Source organism: Sinohyriopsis cumingii, chromosome 16 (assembly GCF_028554795.1).
Source record: "Sinohyriopsis cumingii isolate HCF-2022 chromosome 16, ASM2855479v2, whole genome shotgun sequence".
Lineage (NCBI taxonomy): Eukaryota > Metazoa > Mollusca > Bivalvia > Unionida > Unionidae > Sinohyriopsis > Sinohyriopsis cumingii.
The window spans coordinates 75,777,011-75,796,073 of NC_142976.1; the positions used below are offsets into that span (position 1 = coordinate 75,777,011).

Genomic DNA, 19,063 nt, shown 5'->3' on the forward strand with positions numbered 1-19,063 from the left:
CATGCTTGATCAGTGGTGCATCATGAACTGTATTGATGCTAGATATTAATGCATGCTTGACCAGTGTGTTATGAACTGTATTGATGCTAGATATTAATGCATGCTTGACCAGTGCATTATGAACTGTATTGATGCTAGATATTAATGCATGCTTGATCAGTGCGTTATGAACTGTATTGATGCTAAATATTAATGCATGCTTGATCAGTGCATTATGAACTGTATTGATGCTCGATATTAATGCATGCTTGATCAGTGCATTATGAACTGTATTGATGATAGATATTAATGCATTGTTTGTTCCAATAGCAAATGTTTGATGACTGGGTCATGAACTGTATTGATGATCGATATTAATGTATGCTTGATCAGTGTGTTATGAACTGTATTGATGATAGATATTAATGCATTGTTTGCTCCAATAGCAATGCTTGATGACTGCGTCATGAACTGTATTGATGCTCGATATTAATGCATACTTGATCAGTGTGTTATGAACTGTATTGATGCTCGATATTAATGCGTTGTTTGCTCCAGTAGCATGCTCGATCACTGTGGCATGATACCCCAGTGCTAGACATAACTATAAACTGTCACACTGCAGACATCTTAGTGATATGACTGAAAAATTGTTAAAGCTTCATTAAAAATCCAAATCAAACAAACACACAGCTTTTTTTCCCTCAATTTTTTTTACATGTCATCATTTATTATATTAAAAAATTGTAAATCGGTGACTATAATTACACAGAAATTTACTCAAAATAGATTAAGTCATGAAAGTCTCAAGTTTATCACTTGTGAAGCAGTTTGATGAAATATCATGAATGCATCTTCAGATACGCAGAGATAATTGCTGTTTTGTTTAGGTTTAATGCCGTATTTCAGCACATGATACATTTTGGCCAATATATTTGGTGGAGGAAATTACTGGCAAGATTTCTGGCATACCAAGCTGAGACTCGAACCCACACAGCAATTGTGATATGTGAGTAATCTATAAAGGTGGGTTCTTAGACCTCTCAACCACCTCGTGTCCGAGGCAGATAATTGCATTTATTAAAAGGAACGTTAGAGCAGTAGTCATGAAGTCATATGTAGAGTTTCAACCATGCGGATACAATGGTTCAGAATATATATATATATATATATATATATATATATATATATATATATATATATATATATATATATATTTTTTTTTTTTTTTTGAGGTATACAGTATTACTGGTAGTCCATTTAAACATTTTATCGATAGTACATACAATGGTACTTTTCTCTGTCCTGGTGTCCTGGTTGATACTTTGGTAGTTTACATCAGTGAGGAATGTACAGAAATTCCTGAGTAGTTTTGTTATGAATTTAATTAAATTAACATCATATTTTTATCTTTCATGACAAATTAATCGAGATAATTATTGTTTTAACCAAACATTTGTATTTGTCGTAAATTAATTTTAAATAATACAAAAAATAATTATATTCATGATCCTTTAATTCTTTGTTGGGCAAGTGTCATGTATGGAATCATGGTGGCCAAATGGAACCTTGTGAAAGATATTTGGGCCAAGTGCAAATTGAGACAAATTTCGGATTTAGAAAACAAAGATCATTATTTCAATATTTACTAACCCATTTTACTGTGTGAAGTACATGCGTTCATTTGTAAGACTTTGAATCATCAAGGGAATTTTAGGAAACCACTTGTTTTCTCATTTGAATATTGCGTATTCCTCTGTTTTCTTATTTGTATAGTTGTATGTTTACTGGATGTTTACTTGCTCTCTCTGATAAATATCTTGCCTGGGGTGTTGGAATGAACTCAAAGCTTCCCTGTCTATACTGACATAATGTCAGTAGTGTAGCTACAAAATTGTAGGTTACAGTGTCAGCACTTCTTATTTTTATCAGCATGCTCTTAATACATTAACCCCTGGAGGGTTTTGTCATTTTCGCCTGAAATTCATATGGAAACACATTTTGAAAGCTTTTTATGAATAAATCCTAATACATCGACTTCCAGGTGATTTTCCAATAACCTAATGCCTAGTTGTGTTAGAAACATTGTTTTTCATTGGCTATTTGGATCGCGCATGAGCAGAAGGGTAAAAGTTGGAGTTATTTTTTTTATTTTATTTTTGGTAACGGACTCATTATTTTTGTATCGAGACCACTCTTTATTTCAAATGCCCATCTTATCCTACTTTTTGCAAAGGTTCATCTGTTTGTTTGCAGTTCATACTGGTCTCCCTTAGATCTAAGACCAAAAAGTCTAAAATCTGGACACAAAATCGGATTCCAACCACGGGCACATTTTTGGTGGAAAAAATCTGGTCCAAAAATTGAGGTTTTTCCCATTTTATTTTGTAGTGCCACTAGAACTTCCAGATTATTTGGCATCTTTGTAGAGCTACATCTGTCTTAACTTTCTATAATACCACCACTTCAGTGTATCATACATGACCTTGGCACTACAGAGCTTGGCAGTAGGTTACTAGCTCATGCTACGTAAACTAGTCGCCAGGGGTTAATGTGTTAAATATCAGTGCTTTTCGCAGGGTTTGCTATAGTGTAAACCTAATCATCCCACTTTTGTTACAGTTTTTAAATTATAACTTACACAACTATTAGCATAGCAAATTTATTTGCTATTAGGTAAGTTTTATTTTAATTTTATTTAAAGGTAATTTTTTTCAAATAATCAGTGTATCCCCTAGGGGCGAAAGACTGAGAGTCAAAAATCTCCTTGATATCAAAACTGTTGGTCAGACTGAGTAAACAACAAAATTTGGTATCAAAACTGGGGGTCAGATTAAAAATTTGGGTGTCTCTGAAGTGCTAATGAGGGTAAACACAGAATAATGTAACTGCTTTAAGATGCTGTTATTGTCATATAAATCAGTGCAAGATATTTTACAGCATTAAACAGACAGAATTTTTTTTTTATATTAAAAGTGTTAGGCCCCGGCAGCAGAACATTAAATTGTTGGTGCCATATATAATTCTGGTATGCTATTGTATGTATCTTCTGAAGAAAAAAAACCGCAGGATACCATGGTACACATTTTTTTTGGTAGCAGCTGTTAGATAATAGAATGCACAGAAGTACTGTACATGTATTTTATTGCCACTTGACCAGGACAGTGTAGTTTATTAGGGCATTCAGTACATCATTCTGACAGGTTGTTGTCTTGGGGTCATTTCAGGAGAAGGACTTTCAGCCATGACTTGCTAACAGTAACTCAGTCGACTCAATACCATTACTGAACCAGGAAATGTCTGGTCAGTTGGCTACATGACACAGTGTCCTTCCATAGTCAGCAAAATGCATTGTAACTTTTCTATCATCCATTTGCTGTTACTGATTCTGAACACAATACTGTCCTAAAATTTTATTTTCCCCAAAAATACAATAAAATCTTTTATCTGAAACATAAAGCTGAGCTGAAGTGGTCTGAATGTTAGGTGATCTTCCTAAATGACACTAATGGGAATGATGAAACATTTACTTAGCAGTTTGTTTAAATAAGGTTTGGGCTTTTACAGCAAAGCAACATAAGTATGTTAATTAGCGATAATGCAGTTGAATTCAAGCACCTTCTCAAAGGCCATGCCATGGTGAAGCCAACAGGATGGGTTTCAAGAAAGGGCTCATGTATTTTCATCAGTTGTTTACCTGTTCATCTTTACAACTTTCTTGTGAATATTTTTCTCTTAGGACTGTTCTCGGTTGCTTTCTTATCAGCAAACACTTAATGCTGTATTTTATACATTTTATCACCGTTTAGACCCATAGGAGATTTCAGTAAACTACTCTAACATTATACAAGGATAATGAATTTGCAACACATACACAGAAATGTTCTCTTGTTCCTGTAGAAAGAATGGGATGGAAAACTTTTGATTCTTCATTTTTATTACTGTTGAATAATACTTTGACAAAATGTCGCTTCGAGTCTCAGATTCTGCCAATGTTGTATGTGAGAAAGCTTGCCAGTACCTTCTTGTGGGTCAGTGGTTCTTTCCGGAGTTTTCCCAGGTTCTTCCTAAACCATTAATACTGGCTGCCATATATAGCCTATCTTGTGCTGAAAAATGGCCTTAAACCCTACAACAACAACAGCAACAAAATGTGGCTGTTATTATCTGATATTGATAACTGATCTTTCCAGACCAATCCAACAAAGTTCTGATAGACAAGGAAACAGAAAAAAGGTTTTTTAAAAAGTTGCTTTTTTAATGGCAGGTGTGAGAGCTTTTGTATGTGTTCTTTTTAGTTAATTAAACTACCATATGCCGTATGCTGCTTTGACAAGGTACATTTAAGAATTAGTATAGATTAAAATAGTTTGTTAATTCGTTCAGATGTATTCAACAAACTTTAACAGTCAAGTAATTATTGCATTTAATGAAAGAGTAACTTGCTGTCTTTGCAAGGAATTTCATATTTTACAAATTTCTTGTATCTCAGTTAATCCACTATTTCGTATTTGTTTTTGTAGATCAATATTGAAAATTCATGTCATATAGAAACTGCGCTCTGTGTTTCTTATTGCACTTGTCTTAACATTAGGGTATTGAGGTAAATTTTTGGCATGTGTTTTTTATATATATTTTTATAGACATTATACATAGTTAATGGGGGCCCCGAGTGGCCGAGTGGTCTAAAGCACTCACCATTACGGATCACTGCCATCTCATCTCTGTCTGCGTGACTTCGAGTCTCAGACTTGGCTAACGTTGGTAAGTGAGAAAGCCTGCCAGTAGCTTCTCATGGGTCGGTGGTTCTTCCCGGGGTTTTCCAGGGTTCTCCTCCACCAATTATACTGGCCACCTATCTTGTGCTGATTTTTTTATTTTTACCATGGGGTATAAAAGTGCTAGAGTTAGCAGTGATAAGCAGGGATAGTTGGCTGACCAGAAATAGAAGTAATATTGGGGTGTGTGTGCTAAAATCTAGATTGAAAATTGTTGTCTCAAATCAAAAACAAACTAAAAATTACAGTAAATACAAATTATTAAATCCAAATGTCTTCCTTTACATTTATAAAACAATCAAGTAAAGAATCATACAAATAAAATAAGCATGTTGACCGATAACCTTCTTTAGACCAAGGTCAGAAATTGATGTCATTAAATCCATATTTTGGACAAAACTGATTTTTTTGTTTTTAAAGAATCCAAGTAGACTAAATGTAATCTCCCAGTCAGAAAGATTGAATTAAACATTGACAAACTTTGAATTAAACATTGACAAACTTTGAATTAAACATTGACAAACTTTGAATTAAACATTGACAGACTTTTGATAAAACTGGTAATGCAACTAGACTTCATCAGTGTTTGGTTTGGTTTTACATATTTAAAACCATTTTTCTACACATGATATAAGCTATACATGGCAGCGAGGTCGAGGTCCAGGAAGAACCACTGATCCATGGGAAGCTACTAGCAAGCTTTCTTCTACACCTGTGTTGGCCAAGCTGAGAAGTGAACACATATAGATAGAAGTGATATGACAGTAATTTGTAAGGTGAGCTCCTTTGAACACTTAGTCCAGTTTTGGACTGAGATATAAAAAAACTTAGGTCATGAATCTAGGCTGTCTAAAAATTATTCACAGATTTAAAAATGAATAAGTTCAATAATGTATGTGCCTTTTAATGAAATACATGTACCAGTAAGTAATGTTATTATCTTGTTTTTTAAATGATCCCGTTAGTTTAACATTGTTGCTACTGATAAATATACAGCAATGTTACTATACCAGAGTAAATGTATTCACTACATCCTTATATGGTAAACAGTTGTCCACATTTGATAAACTACTTCTGGCCACAGCTAAATGATGGAAATGTGGAACACTGATCACATCATCAGTCTGGTGGCTTTTACCTGTAATTGGTGATTATTGATGTCCAAAGGATGAACACACGATGTGTTATAGCCTGGATCAAGCAGATATTAAAATATGAAATAAATCAATGGAATAAATGAGGATCTGAACAGAGATATGGAATAGAATAGCACAAGCCCCTGTATACAGAATATAACAATTTTATTAGATAAACAAAATGAAATTGTACAAGACCAATTGTAGGATACACTTCTACTAGAAATATAAATTAATACAGAATTCTAAAAAATGCAATTAGTTGTTCTGTTTATGTAGATAAGGCAAGTTTCATTATAAAATCGAGTGTTTTGAACTTGAATTGTTTAGCATGTCTGCATAACCTGATGAGTTGTTGTGGGTCACTGTCCAGATTCAACTTAGGTTAGGGACAGCTTGTTTCCAATGGCTTCCTCACACACTGCTGTCTACAATATTCTCCCTCTCTCACTGTGACCAGCCTCTTACTGGCCGTCCATTGTTATTCTAGTTGTTTTGCTCTGATTTACATTGCGGAATTCTTAATATCAGGTGTGGATGCTATTTTTCTTGCTTTTTTTTAGATTTGCTGTCCTTTTTCCTTTTGCAGGATCATCTCTTTGCTTTGCTGTCCTGTTTCCTTTTGCATGATCATCTCTTTACAGTCCTGGTTATGTCTCTCAAAGACTTCCAACTACATATCCCTTGGACTATCGTTGCAATGGAGTACTTCTTACTACCCCAGAACCATGCTCTGTTTTGCCTCATGCAAAAAATTAGACTAGTTTTGCAGTGTAAGACATTTATCAAACACAAGACTTTACCCAAGAAATCCATCTCAGACAACTAACTTGTCCAGGCGGAATTTAGGTTTATCTAACTGCCATTATGAACACGCACCCATCCATTTTCCATGCTTCATTTAATTAAACTGATCTTTGCAAAGTTTGACAAGTATTTCAGCAAGTACAACTTCTGTATCTGCAATATTCAACCCTTGGCATTTTATTGAACAAAACCAGTTTCACCCATTGACCAGTTTTGCCAGACACTTTTCAAACAGAACCACTTTAAGAATCAGTCATGTCTATATCAGATGTATTAAAGTATGGGTATCCTCAAACATGCCATGGATTTAATTCCATGTCAAATGTTAATTTAATATTTTTGTGTCACAATTACAGCTGCAAAATTCACATACATGTGTAAAATTAATATTGTTGCACCCACTTAGGCCAGCCATGACTTACCCTTTCTACCTAACATAAATGCTAGTGATCCATTTTTTGACAAGTTTACCTATGGTAAAGCATCTACTGAAGCTTGTGGCAACATCTAAATAATATAATCTAAAAAGTCTATGACTGTTGTAACTATTGATAGTTCAACATACTATTAATGATAATAGGCAATAGTTTAACTTGCCATTGATACAGTACTATCACTGTGGTGATAGTCAAAATCAGTTGATAGTTCTTTCCATTGTTTTGTACCACTGCCATTTCATGTATAGTTGTTAAGATTAAAATTTAAAAAATACTAATGTCATAAATCCAGGTTGAATAAAAATAATATTTTCTAATATTACAGTGGATAAATTAAAGTACTTGTACTAAATAGAACTTGAATTTTATTAGATAATGATGGTAAGCACTTTTTAGAAAATTGGCGATTCAGTTGAAATTGTATGCTGTACTTAATATGAATATATCTGCTGAAGCACTCATCCTGAAAATAGGTCCAACTACAATTCCGTTGTTTCTTCACATAAAAAAAATAACATTTTGACCGTCACCGCTGTGATAGTACTCTGTCAATGGCAAGTTAAACCAGCGACTATCATTATCATCAATAGTATATTGAATTATCTATAGTTACAGTAGCGATTCACACTTTTCAGATTATACTTGTACTTTAACTGCACTGAAAAGGTAATTATCATTTAGCTGAATGGTTCATTTGAAGTGAGGCTGAACAGACCATCTGCATATGTACAGTGTAATTCCCATAAAGTCGACTGATTCTCTTTCTGCAAATGTTATTAAAAGCTTTAATGAAATTATTGTATTAGATTTGCTGTGAAACAACCTTTCGTTGGTTTTCTTTGTCAAGTGTCAGCTGCAGTTGTCTTTGCTGCAACTCCACTTGTTTCTTCTACCTACTTTAAAATGTATGCCAAAGTGGTCATGTTGAAGCATTTATTCAAATGAAATTAAATATTCATTGTTGTTTATAAACTGATTGTAAATATAAAAATATAATGTAGTTCAACCAAAGTCTGATAAGACCTGATTCTTTAATACTATGCAACTCATATGTCATAAAAAGTCTTCCAGATGAAAATAATTGATTCCTGTGGTTTTTGACAGTGCTGACCAGGCACTAAACTGGATTAAGAAAATATGATGTCAGGTCTATCATACAGGTTAGTGCACATTGTTTTCAACACATGCAACTTTCATTGTGATATCACAGTGTGGTTTGTACTGGATTGAATTTTTAGATCGACCTGGTCAAGCAATGTCCACATACTGTATCTTAAAATAGAATTTGGCCATATGGATTTCTTGGGCATGTAAATAACATCATTCAAAAGGAAGTTGGATGTATGAGGATTCAGTAAAGTGAATAATCACCATTTAAAGGCATGTGGATCTATTTTCATTTTATAAATAGATCCACATGCCTTTAAATGGTGATTATTAACAAGGGAAATGCTGAATTTGTTTTCTTATTTGTGCCTTACGGCATTTCCCTTGTGAATAATCACCATTTAAAGGCATATGGATCTATTTATAAAATGAAAATAAATTATACCTTAGAGTCTTTACAGATTTCAAAGTATTTCAATTTTGTCTTTAAGAATGCAGTATCTTTGGATGATAATAAATGGTATTCATTACAGAAAAATAATTTTTAAAAAAATTTGTGAATGGACAAAATAGACTCATTTTGTAAAAGAAAACGCCTTTTATGTTTTACAGTTTTATAGTTCTAAAATTGTATAATTGTCAATCATCAAGTTTTGACACATACAAATTGCCTTGCTCCTTATAAAATGATTGATTTCCAAGTGCAGCTGATTTTCATCTCTATTTTGTTGATTAATTTTAAATAATTCTACTCTTCCAAAATTATAACAGAAGAATGACTTGACACAGACTGAATACTGTCATTGTCATTTGATAAATCGCAAATTTCATTAGCCGTAAGGCAGAAATAAGAAAACAAATTCAGCATTTCCCTTGTGGTATTGTTCCTTGTCTTCAGTCAGAAGGTGGCAGTGCATGAGGGACAAAAAGGATAATATGAAAAGAATATTATCATACAGGTTAACAAAATTTAACTGCTAAATTGGAAATAGAACCCAGTCAATTATGTCAGCCATTGTCTTGCTGCATGTACCAACCCCAATTTCATTTCAACTAAGCACTCATCCCATAAAACGAGTGAACTTAGTTATGAATAATGGCATTACTGCATAGCATTTATACTGATATGTTGGCCCAGTAATCGGGTAGATCTGGATGTGTGCATTTTGTTAGGAGTAATCAGTAGAATAAACAACAAAGGCCCTGATCTGCCAGTGCATTGTGTAATGGCAGATTGGGGTCTACATTCTTACAAAATAAGCAGGAGTCCAGTGATCTTTTACTCAAGTCAGCAATTTTGTTATGTTTACTGGCCCACAGTTATGCAAATAAAAAAAGCAGATGCAAAGAAACATTATTGTCCAAAATCCTCAGAAGCAGACTGCTCCGGTGGCCTAGTGGTTAGAGTGTCCACCTTGGAAGTGGGAGGTCGTGGATTCAAACCCTGGTCGAGTCATACCAAAGACAGAGTTATAAAAATATTTTGAACATGTACAGTGGAGCAAAACTGGTAAATTGTTTGTGGTTCATTTTCCATTTAGAATATTCAGTGTTGATCTGGATATTTGTTCTGTGAAAACTCATTATTACCATCTTTATTTGGACATATCCTCTTGGCCGGCTCATTCAGACCATTTTTAGGCATGGAGCATTTACGCCCTCTTGTAGTGGATGCAGGGCACTGAATTATTTAAGTTAAAAATTATCCAAAATCCATGCTTCCTGATATCAACCCATTTTGTTTCAGTATTTATAAACTTAAGTTCAATTTGTTACTGTTAAGTGAATTTCAACAACATTTTGAGCAGGGTCAGGCCTGGCAAACAGGCCCTTATCCATGCCAGATGAATCTCACATTTGGCAAACTAAATGATTATATGAACGAAGTAGGTGATGGCATTCCTTTCAACCTAAATGGTTGAAAGAATTTGAACGGCTGTGGTCTGAAGAGGAGATGTGATGAGTGATGTATTTTGTGGTTTGGATTTTTAACGTAGCTTTAACAATTTTTCAGTCATATCGCTATGATGTCTGCAGTGTGGCAGTTTATAGTGATGTTTAGCACTGGGGCATCATGCCGTAGACATGTAGTATGATGTCCCACCCAGTCACATTATCCTGACACCAGGCCGACTAGTCCTAACGCTAACCTCTTAATGCTGAGTGACATGTGAGGCAGCTGTTAGGACCATTTTTGAAAGTCATTGGTATGACTAGGCTGGGGATTGAACCCAGGACCTCCCGCATCTGAGGCAGACGCTCTAACCACTAGGCCACCAGAGCTATCCTGAATAGGAGAAACAAATCATGTGGTTTTCATGTCGAACAAATTCAACAGTTGATGAACCCACACCATTTGTCAAAAGAACTGACAACTTCAAAATTTATGCATGAAAACTCACCAAGCTTCTAAAATGCATACAAAGTGCATTTCTCTTGTAAAAGATTGCATGACAGCTAGTGCATAACTCCATGCTTATGTTAAAGCAAGCAGAAAATGACAAACTGGTTATACAATTAAACTCTGCATATACATTAGCCATATCTTATCTGAGATTTAACCCAATTAAGAATTAGGTAATGATGAGTCCAACAGTAGCAGTTGTGTAAATATTGATATTGAAATGGAGACTTCAGAAGAATTTGTTCATTCAGTGATATGTTCTTTTATGAGGGAATTAATAAGAAAAATGCAATGCTTTTCTCATTTTAGCAGAAGATATTTATTGGTTAAAGTCATTGTAAGGTTATTATGAGAAAACACTAGTTAGCTTAATATTTGGTTGTTGTTGTAAGGTTAAATGCCATTTTTCAGCACTTGATAGGCTATACATGGTGGCCAATATAAATGATGGAGGAAGAACCCGGGAAACCCCAGAAAGAACCACCAAACCCACTAGAAGCTACTGGCAAGCTTTCTCACATACCCACATTGGCAGAACCTGATACTCGAACACACGCAGACAGAGGTGAGACGGCAGTGATCTGTAATGGTGAGTGCTATAGACCACTCAGCCACTCAGTGCCCCACTTAATATTTTGAATCCTGTATGGGCCATTGAAATTTAATTTTGACCAGTGTGTTTTGGGAAGATTTTTTGAAAAATTAATCATGAAGACGGGGTTTGTGTTGTTTGCAGTTGGTACTGACAAAGTGACAGCCTGGGTTTGATTTCAGCCAACAATTGCAACATCTTTTTCCATTTTTTTAAAAATTGTACATATTTAAAGATATACCACAATTTAAGTTGATATTTACAAACCATTTAATACAAACTAATTAATAAATATGTTTGTGGAAATGTATTCTAACCTGCTCAAACATATTAAATGTACTAAATGTCAAACTTCATTATTTTTTGAGTATGGCAAGTGAGTCCCATTGTTTGGACTTTTCATTTGTCACCAATGGCATCACATGACATTCTGCTTTGACTGCTGTCTTGTAAGATGAATTGTACTTGCGTGTAAACCATAGAGAACAAAACAGGTTGCTATAGATATAGAAAACACAGATTTGAAACTTTTATCTCCTCAGGGTATCACTAGACTAATTGAGCCAATCATCTGTTATTCATACTGTAGATAAGAATTTGGGTGTTGAGTATTTACTCTCAGGTTTGAAACTAATTGCATACCATATGTACTTGCTAGTAAGTCGTCAAATTGCAAACAACAAAGATCCTGATCAGCTGTAGCATAATGTACTTGTAGGTCAGGGTCTTTGTGGTACTAATTTCTCCTAACAAGCTGCACAGACCCAGATCTGCCAGCACATTATGTGCTGGCAGATCTGAGTTTATGCAGTTTGCAGTTGTACTCGACTTATAAGCAAGTATAAATGATATTTCACACCCAAACTAATTGCACATTTTGAAATTTGAGTGGGCATTTTTTGAAACCTTCAAAGCACAAACTTGTTCTTCCAGACTTGGTATTAGTCATCTTGATGTTAATCATACTTTTTTAATGCATCAGATGGCTTAGTGACTAATTATAATTGGTGACTGAAATGGAAGCTAAAATCTAAGCCAGAGACATGGAAACTGATCTACATCTATATATTTAAAAGCACTAGACTTGAAATTGCAATATTTTCAGTATAGGATACACAACAAAATATGTAAAAGGTTGTTTAAAGAAGATAGATGTAATCCAAAAACAGTCAGTGTACTTTTTATGAAGTAGAAGATAGATGTAATCCAAAAACAGTCAATGTACTTTTTATGAAGTAAAAGATAGATGTAATCCAAAAACAGTCAGTGTACTTTTTATGAAGTAGAAGATAGATGTAATCCAAAAACAGTCAGTGTACTTTTTATGAAGTAGAAGATAGATGTAATCCAAAAACAGTCAATGTACTTTTTATGAAGTAGAAGATAGATGTAATCCAAAAACAGTCAATGTACTTTTTATGAAGTAGAAGATAGATGTAATCCAAAAACAGTCAATGTACTTTTTATGAAGTAGAAGAAGAAACCATTCAGTATTTGTTCTGGGAATGTTTTCTTCATAATGAGCTCTGCTGAATCCTGAATTTCACACAGCAGCTAATTGATCTTGGTGACAGGTCCCAAAAAAACTTGTAAGCAGTAAACTGTATAATTTATATTACTAAATAATTTAAATTGACAAGGCATGAATTAATTTTTTTAATGTGCTATAATTCAGTTTTTTATGTGTGGAAAGAATAAAAATTTTTAGTTTTGGAATTCTGCCAGAAATGGGGTATATTAGGTAAAATCATTCCTCACATTAAAACTAATTGGACAAGGGATGGATCAGCATAAAAGTTGTGTCAGTTTTATATATGCTCATCTTCCTGACCTACTACCTTCATTTCATTTGTATTCTTGCATTTTTTTACCTGTATTTTTTTTTCTTCTCTCCTGAACATTGGACAATAGTTGAAGTCAGGTTAATGAATTACAATTTTTTCATCTTCTTAATTTGATATATAGTATACACCTAATTCTGATTTTATTTATAAATGGTGTGCTCAAGTCTCCAACAATGGCATCATTTTATTTCTGGTTTTACAAAACAAATCCCCACCAAATCAGGGTGTTTGACTGGGGTTCTGTACTTCATTGTTCTCATGTGAATATAGTACTGTCATTTGAAACAGGCAGGGAACATCTGAAACTTCACAAGTATCATAGTTCAAGTTATTGAACCTGATGTCATACAACATGGACAGTGCTAAAGACACAAATATGCTGACAATTTTGAAATAAATGTGAGTTTTGCGTAATTTGAATGCATTTACAAATTTCCTTTGTCATTTTCAGTCAATTTATCTGAATAAAACGCAAATAACTATTTTATCTATAGCTCTGTATTTCATACTGTTCTAATCCTTTAGAAAATCTTCATAATTTTTTTTCTTTTTTCAAGGAGATTTTCTAAGCAGTAAAGAATTTTTTATACATTTAATAGCAAACTGCATTTTAAAGAAAAATGATAAGAAAATAATGTTTATTGAGTGCAGTCTAGGGGCTTTGGGCTGGTTGACAAAGCAACAGGTGCAATTCTGCCAGTTTTGGGAAGGTCCCCACATAAATTAAATACTCAAGTTATTTATTTAAAATATATCGAGTTAATTTTGTCAACAAATGTGGAAAAATGAAGTACATGTAATTATATAAGGCACGTATTAGTGTAGTGATACCTTCGACCACTACACCAGGTGGAATGTATGGTCACATAATAAGTCACATGACTGAGGCCAGGTGTTGTCAATTGCTGGTTTTAGTTTTGTCAGTCTGTGAGACAGGCAGGTGAAGAGTGTGTGTACCGGAGCAGAACGCCAATAGCTAGTGTTAAGGATTACTTGGCAATAATTAAACATCTAATTCAAACAGTTTACATCCAGTGGGATGTACACTCTAGAACAAGAGGTAGGTCAACTGTGAATTACATTAATTTTTTTTAAATATGTAAAGATAATATTGCAGGTGGAGGACAATAGTTTCAATGTTATCTCATGACCTATACTTGGTGCTTGAAGTTCAGTGATACTGATTACGTTTAGCTTTACCAATATGTGAGAGCTGAGAAAATATTTGGGGAGTTTTTCCTAAATTCTGTTAGATCTGATTTTTCTTGGTCATCCATGTGCTAGAAATATGGCTTACAAGTGTTAGGATCCCTATTGCCTTCTTCAACTTGTTGAGGATGTGACATTGTAGATAGATCATTAGCAGCTCAGTAGGTAGAGTGTCGGACTTGTAAACCAAGAGCTGCATGTTCGACCCCCCCCCCCCCATGCGTCCAGCCTGGCTTTTGCTGCTAAAGTGTCTTAGTGAAAGGCCCTTATTTTTCATTTCCACATCATGATATTAGTGTTTTAAGCAACCAACTAACCATTTGCATGGAGGAAGAAAAAAGTCATCTGAGTTGACTTTTACAATAAGTTGGTAGATCTTAGATATAGGAAATGTGTACATAGTACTAGTAGTGACCAAAATTATCCTTTCTAAAATATCCACAGATTTATATAGTTAAACAGAAATGGAAAAGAGTAATGCATTGATACATTTAAACATCCAGAATGTATTATTTGTGTGAAATTGAACTCTAGCAGTGAGACTGAAATGATCTACAATTCTGCGAGATTTTTCCTCAGTGAGATCTAAAATAAGATTTCACAGATATGTAAATTGTGCTTCAAAGAGTTTCTAAGTGGTTCTTAGTATGTCTAAACCAAGTTCGTAGGATATTATGGGATATATCACAATATAATTGCAGATATTTGCATATTACAGAACGTTGATAAATTGTGCCATCTTTGATTTCATAGTATTGAAAGTGGATTGATTAATAAATCTTAGTGAAGGTAGGCTACAGGGACCTGTTTTATTTACAATGATAATAATAATAATAATAATAAAAATAATAATAAAGACTTTATTTAGAGAAGGTAACTCAATTAGTTACAGAACTAATCTACCTTGAGGTCTTCTATCTGTTATGTACAATATATACAGTATATACAACATGATGTGAAGAGTCTGGCTTGACACTAATGATGATATTGGTATTCAGGTTGGTTGTGAAATTGTTTTCTGGCATACTACTACTGCTATGGTGGCCTAGTGGTTAGAGCATCTGCCACGGATGCAGGAGGTCGTGGATTTGATCCCCGGCCGAGTCATACCAAAGACTTACAAAAATGGCACTAACAGCTGACTCGCTTGCTGCTGAGCATAAGAGGTTAGTGTTAGGACTGGTCAGCCTGGTGTCAGGATAATGTGACTGGGAGGGACATCATACTACATGCCTGCAGCATGATGCCCTGGTGCTAGACATCTCTATAAACTGTCACACTGCAGACATCATAGCAGTATGACTGAACAATTGTTAAAGCTACATTAAAAATCTAAATCACACACTCTGGCAGACTAGTTTATCTGATGCAAACATTTTATTGTTATGGAAGTAGTCGTAATTTATTCAGCATCATATTATTTTCCATAGTTCAAATAATCACAGTGACCTATATTTATTCAAAAAATATTTAATTTATGCAAGCAGATATGGTATCAATTTCATCCTATAACCTTTAATAAGCAGTTTTAGACTTTTTCACTATAACCTGTGCGTCTTACACAAATTGATGTATTTGAGTGTAACTCTATCTTTATAAAATGTTTTGAGCTTTTCTTTGGTTTCATATCTTGCATATTAATCCTGTTTAGTACAGAATAATTACTTCATTTTATTCAGAATCTTGTTGATGAAAATAGGTAATGGTCACTTACCTTTCTTAAACATAAGTATTGGGTAAGTCTGCAACAATTCAGGGGAGTTGTGGTAGCTGAGTTGGTTGTTGTTGTTGTAGTGTTTAGTTCCATTTTTCAGTATAAGATAGATTATACATGGCGGCCAGTATAAATGGCGAGGAAGAACCCAGGTAAACCCCGGAAAGAACCACTGACCCACAAGAAGCTACTGGCAAGCTTTCTCACATACCCACTAAGAGTTTTAGACCACTAAGCCACTCGGGGCCCCAGCTGAGTTGGTAGAGCATCAGACTCATAATTCAAGTATTGCAGGTTCAGTACCTCCCGAATTCAGACATGGTTATGCTTCATTGTGTCTTTGGGAAAGGCAGTTGTTTCCTATTTCCTTGGAATGATATGGGCAATACGGTGTTAAATCCCTAATGCTACCATTTTTCATAAATTTCATGTTATTCAAATCTAAGGTTTGGAAGAAAGGAAATGATTTATTAAAAAAATCCCATTATTGTCAAAGATTCAGTATTATACAGATGATTTTGCATGTATGACTTTTTGCATGTAATAGCATCATTGGGGTTTTAAAGTGCCATCAAAGTCAGTTAATATAAAACAACAGTTGGAACAACCTATAATATTTCTCAAAATGTTAACTTGATTTTCAGACTTACATTTCTGGAAATAGTACTATGAGTTATGTTGCCTCGCATGCGAAGGAAGAGATCGTCTCACAAGTTTCCAACCATGTTTGCCATTGCAAGAAAAGTAAACATCTTGACCAAATTTAGGATACAAATCGTGAAAGGATGGCACTAGAATTTCCAACACAATTTCTAGATTTTTTAAAATGTGTTTGGTGGCTAAATGTTACACCTGTATACGCTCATTTATAAGTCAAGTCCAACTGCAAACTGCACATAATGCACTGGCAGATCTGTGTCTGTGCAGTTTGTTATGAGTAATCAGTAGAACAAGCAACGTAGACTATGATCTGCAGTTGTCAGTTTGCCTTAACTTGTGAGCGAGTATAAAGGGTAACTGGGCAACTTAAATTATTTTTCACATTTTTTGAAAACCATGTCATACATGTAAGATGACTTTTAGTGTATCGAATTCCATACCATATATTGCCAGTGGTAATTCAATGTATTGTCGGAGAGGAGATTAATCAAGCAAGGTTTGAGTGCAAAAGTATTCAAATGGAGTTTGTGTCAGTGGAGAAGTATTCAAATGGGGTTTGTATCAATGCAAAAGTATTCAAATGGGGTTTGTGTCAATGCAAAAGTATTCAAAAGAGGTTTGTGTCAATGCAAAAGTTCAAATGGGGTTTGTGTCAGTGCAAAGTATTCAAATGGGGTTTTTGTCAATGCAAAAGTATTCAAATGGGGTTTGTGTCAATGCAATAGTATTCAAATGGCGTTTGTGTCAATGCATTAGTATTCAAATGGGGTTTGTGTCAGTGCAATATTATTAAAATGGAGTTTGTGTCAGTGGAGAAGTATTCAAATGGGGTTTGTATCAATGCAAAAGTATTCAAATGGGGTTTGTGTCAATGCAAAAGTATTCAAAAGAGGTTTGTGTCAATGTAAAAGTTCAAATGGGGTTTGTGTCAGTGCAAAGTATTCAAATGGGGTTTTTGTCAATACAAAAGTATTCAAATGGGGTTTGTGTCAATGCATTAGTACTCATATGGCGTTTGTGTCAATGCATTAGTATTCAAATGGGGTTTGTGTCAATGAAATATTATTAAAATGGGGTTTGTGTCAATGCAAAAGTATTCAAATGGGGTTGAGTATAAGAGTGTACATAGCAAATCTGTTACCAGAAGTTATTATTTCTGTTTGTTTGCTAGAAGTTGGCGATAATTTTGATTCAAAATTATTTTCGGAATTGATGATGGTAAAACAAGTAAAGTTCAGATAGTCACATTCATTGTCACAGATTGTCATACACATCCTGTCAAGTTATTCCAAATCCAGTACAAAATATTGCTGAGTAAAAATTAAATAAACAGACTTTGACATATATTAATTAGATTTTCCAGTCTTGCACTACACTTCTGTAATGACTTTTTGGATTAATTGAATAGATTTTAGTGTTCCTACACAGCATTACCATATTTACTTCTTGGATAAATTAGGTAGAATTTACTGTTCTGCACTGTAACTAACATTCTGACCTTTGAATAAATACATTAGATTTTACCATCCTGCACTGCCTTACCTAGCTGGCTCTCTGATAAATGAATCAGATTTTACTGTTTTGCTAAAATGACTTTGGGATATGAATGAATTACACGTAACTTACTTCCGTGGACTTTTTTACCATATTGACTTGGGGATAACAGAAATGCATTTTACCATCAGGTTTTGAATAACTAATCGTAAACTGTGATAGCAGCTGGATATGTTCAGTCATTTATGTAATATATTTGTGTAAATGTGGTAACCTGCTTTGGCTTTTCCCATCATGCTATTTCAATTAAATTTAGTATTGGGAGATATATAAAAAAATCCAGTAAATAATAAGACTTGATTGTAGTTTATATTGATGAACCTTTGTTAAGATTCATATGAACCTTTTTGCAGCCATCTGTTGGGTTAAGTCGTGGATTTGTCTTTGAAAATAGTCAGAGTCCTCGAGCCTCACCTGCCTTCCTACAAGATAATGAGGTAGGTGCTGTTTTTAGTAGATAATATTGTGAGCTCGTTAACAGAATGTTGGAAACAAAGCTGTTTCTTACATATATGAATGTGTTGCTGTAGAATTCTTGGTATGGTCAACTCGGTGTATATACCATTATGTTATAAATTGGTATGGTAAACTATTGCCAGTGTATGCCAGTGTGATATAGATTGATATGGTATACTCTTAAAAGTGTGTATGCCATTATGCTATAGACTGGAATGGTAAACTGTTAAATAAATCTAGACTGTAGTTAACAGTTATTTCACCAGTACATTGTTGATTTTTGTCTGTGCCATTTTTTCCATTTTGTTTGAAGAAGGCTCCCTTTGTGGTGTCTATTGTATATATTACTATATATGCTCGCTTATTAGTCGATGTCAGATGAAAAG

At 34.2% G+C, this 19,063-nt stretch overlaps 1 protein-coding gene across 4 annotated transcripts in view; it reads left to right on the top strand.

Annotated features, from left to right (window-relative positions):
• LOC149780819 (TOX high mobility group box family member 4-like) overlaps window positions 1-19,063 on the top strand; it is a 107,566-nt gene that overhangs the window by 24,817 nt on the left and 63,686 nt on the right. For 2 of the 4 annotated variants that reach the window (XM_089937882.1, XM_089937883.1), the window contains exons 1-2: window positions 13,996-14,144; window positions 18,575-18,658. The exons of 1 other annotated variant lie outside the window; for it this stretch is intronic. In XM_089937882.1, coding sequence (XP_089794008.1) covers window positions 14,124-14,144; window positions 18,575-18,658 — 105 coding nt within the window. In that variant the 5' untranslated portion in view covers window positions 13,996-14,123. Of the gene's footprint in view, window positions 1-13,995; window positions 14,145-18,574; window positions 18,659-19,063 lie in introns of those variants that run through there. One more of the 4 variants, XM_089937884.1, reaches the window with a different exon arrangement.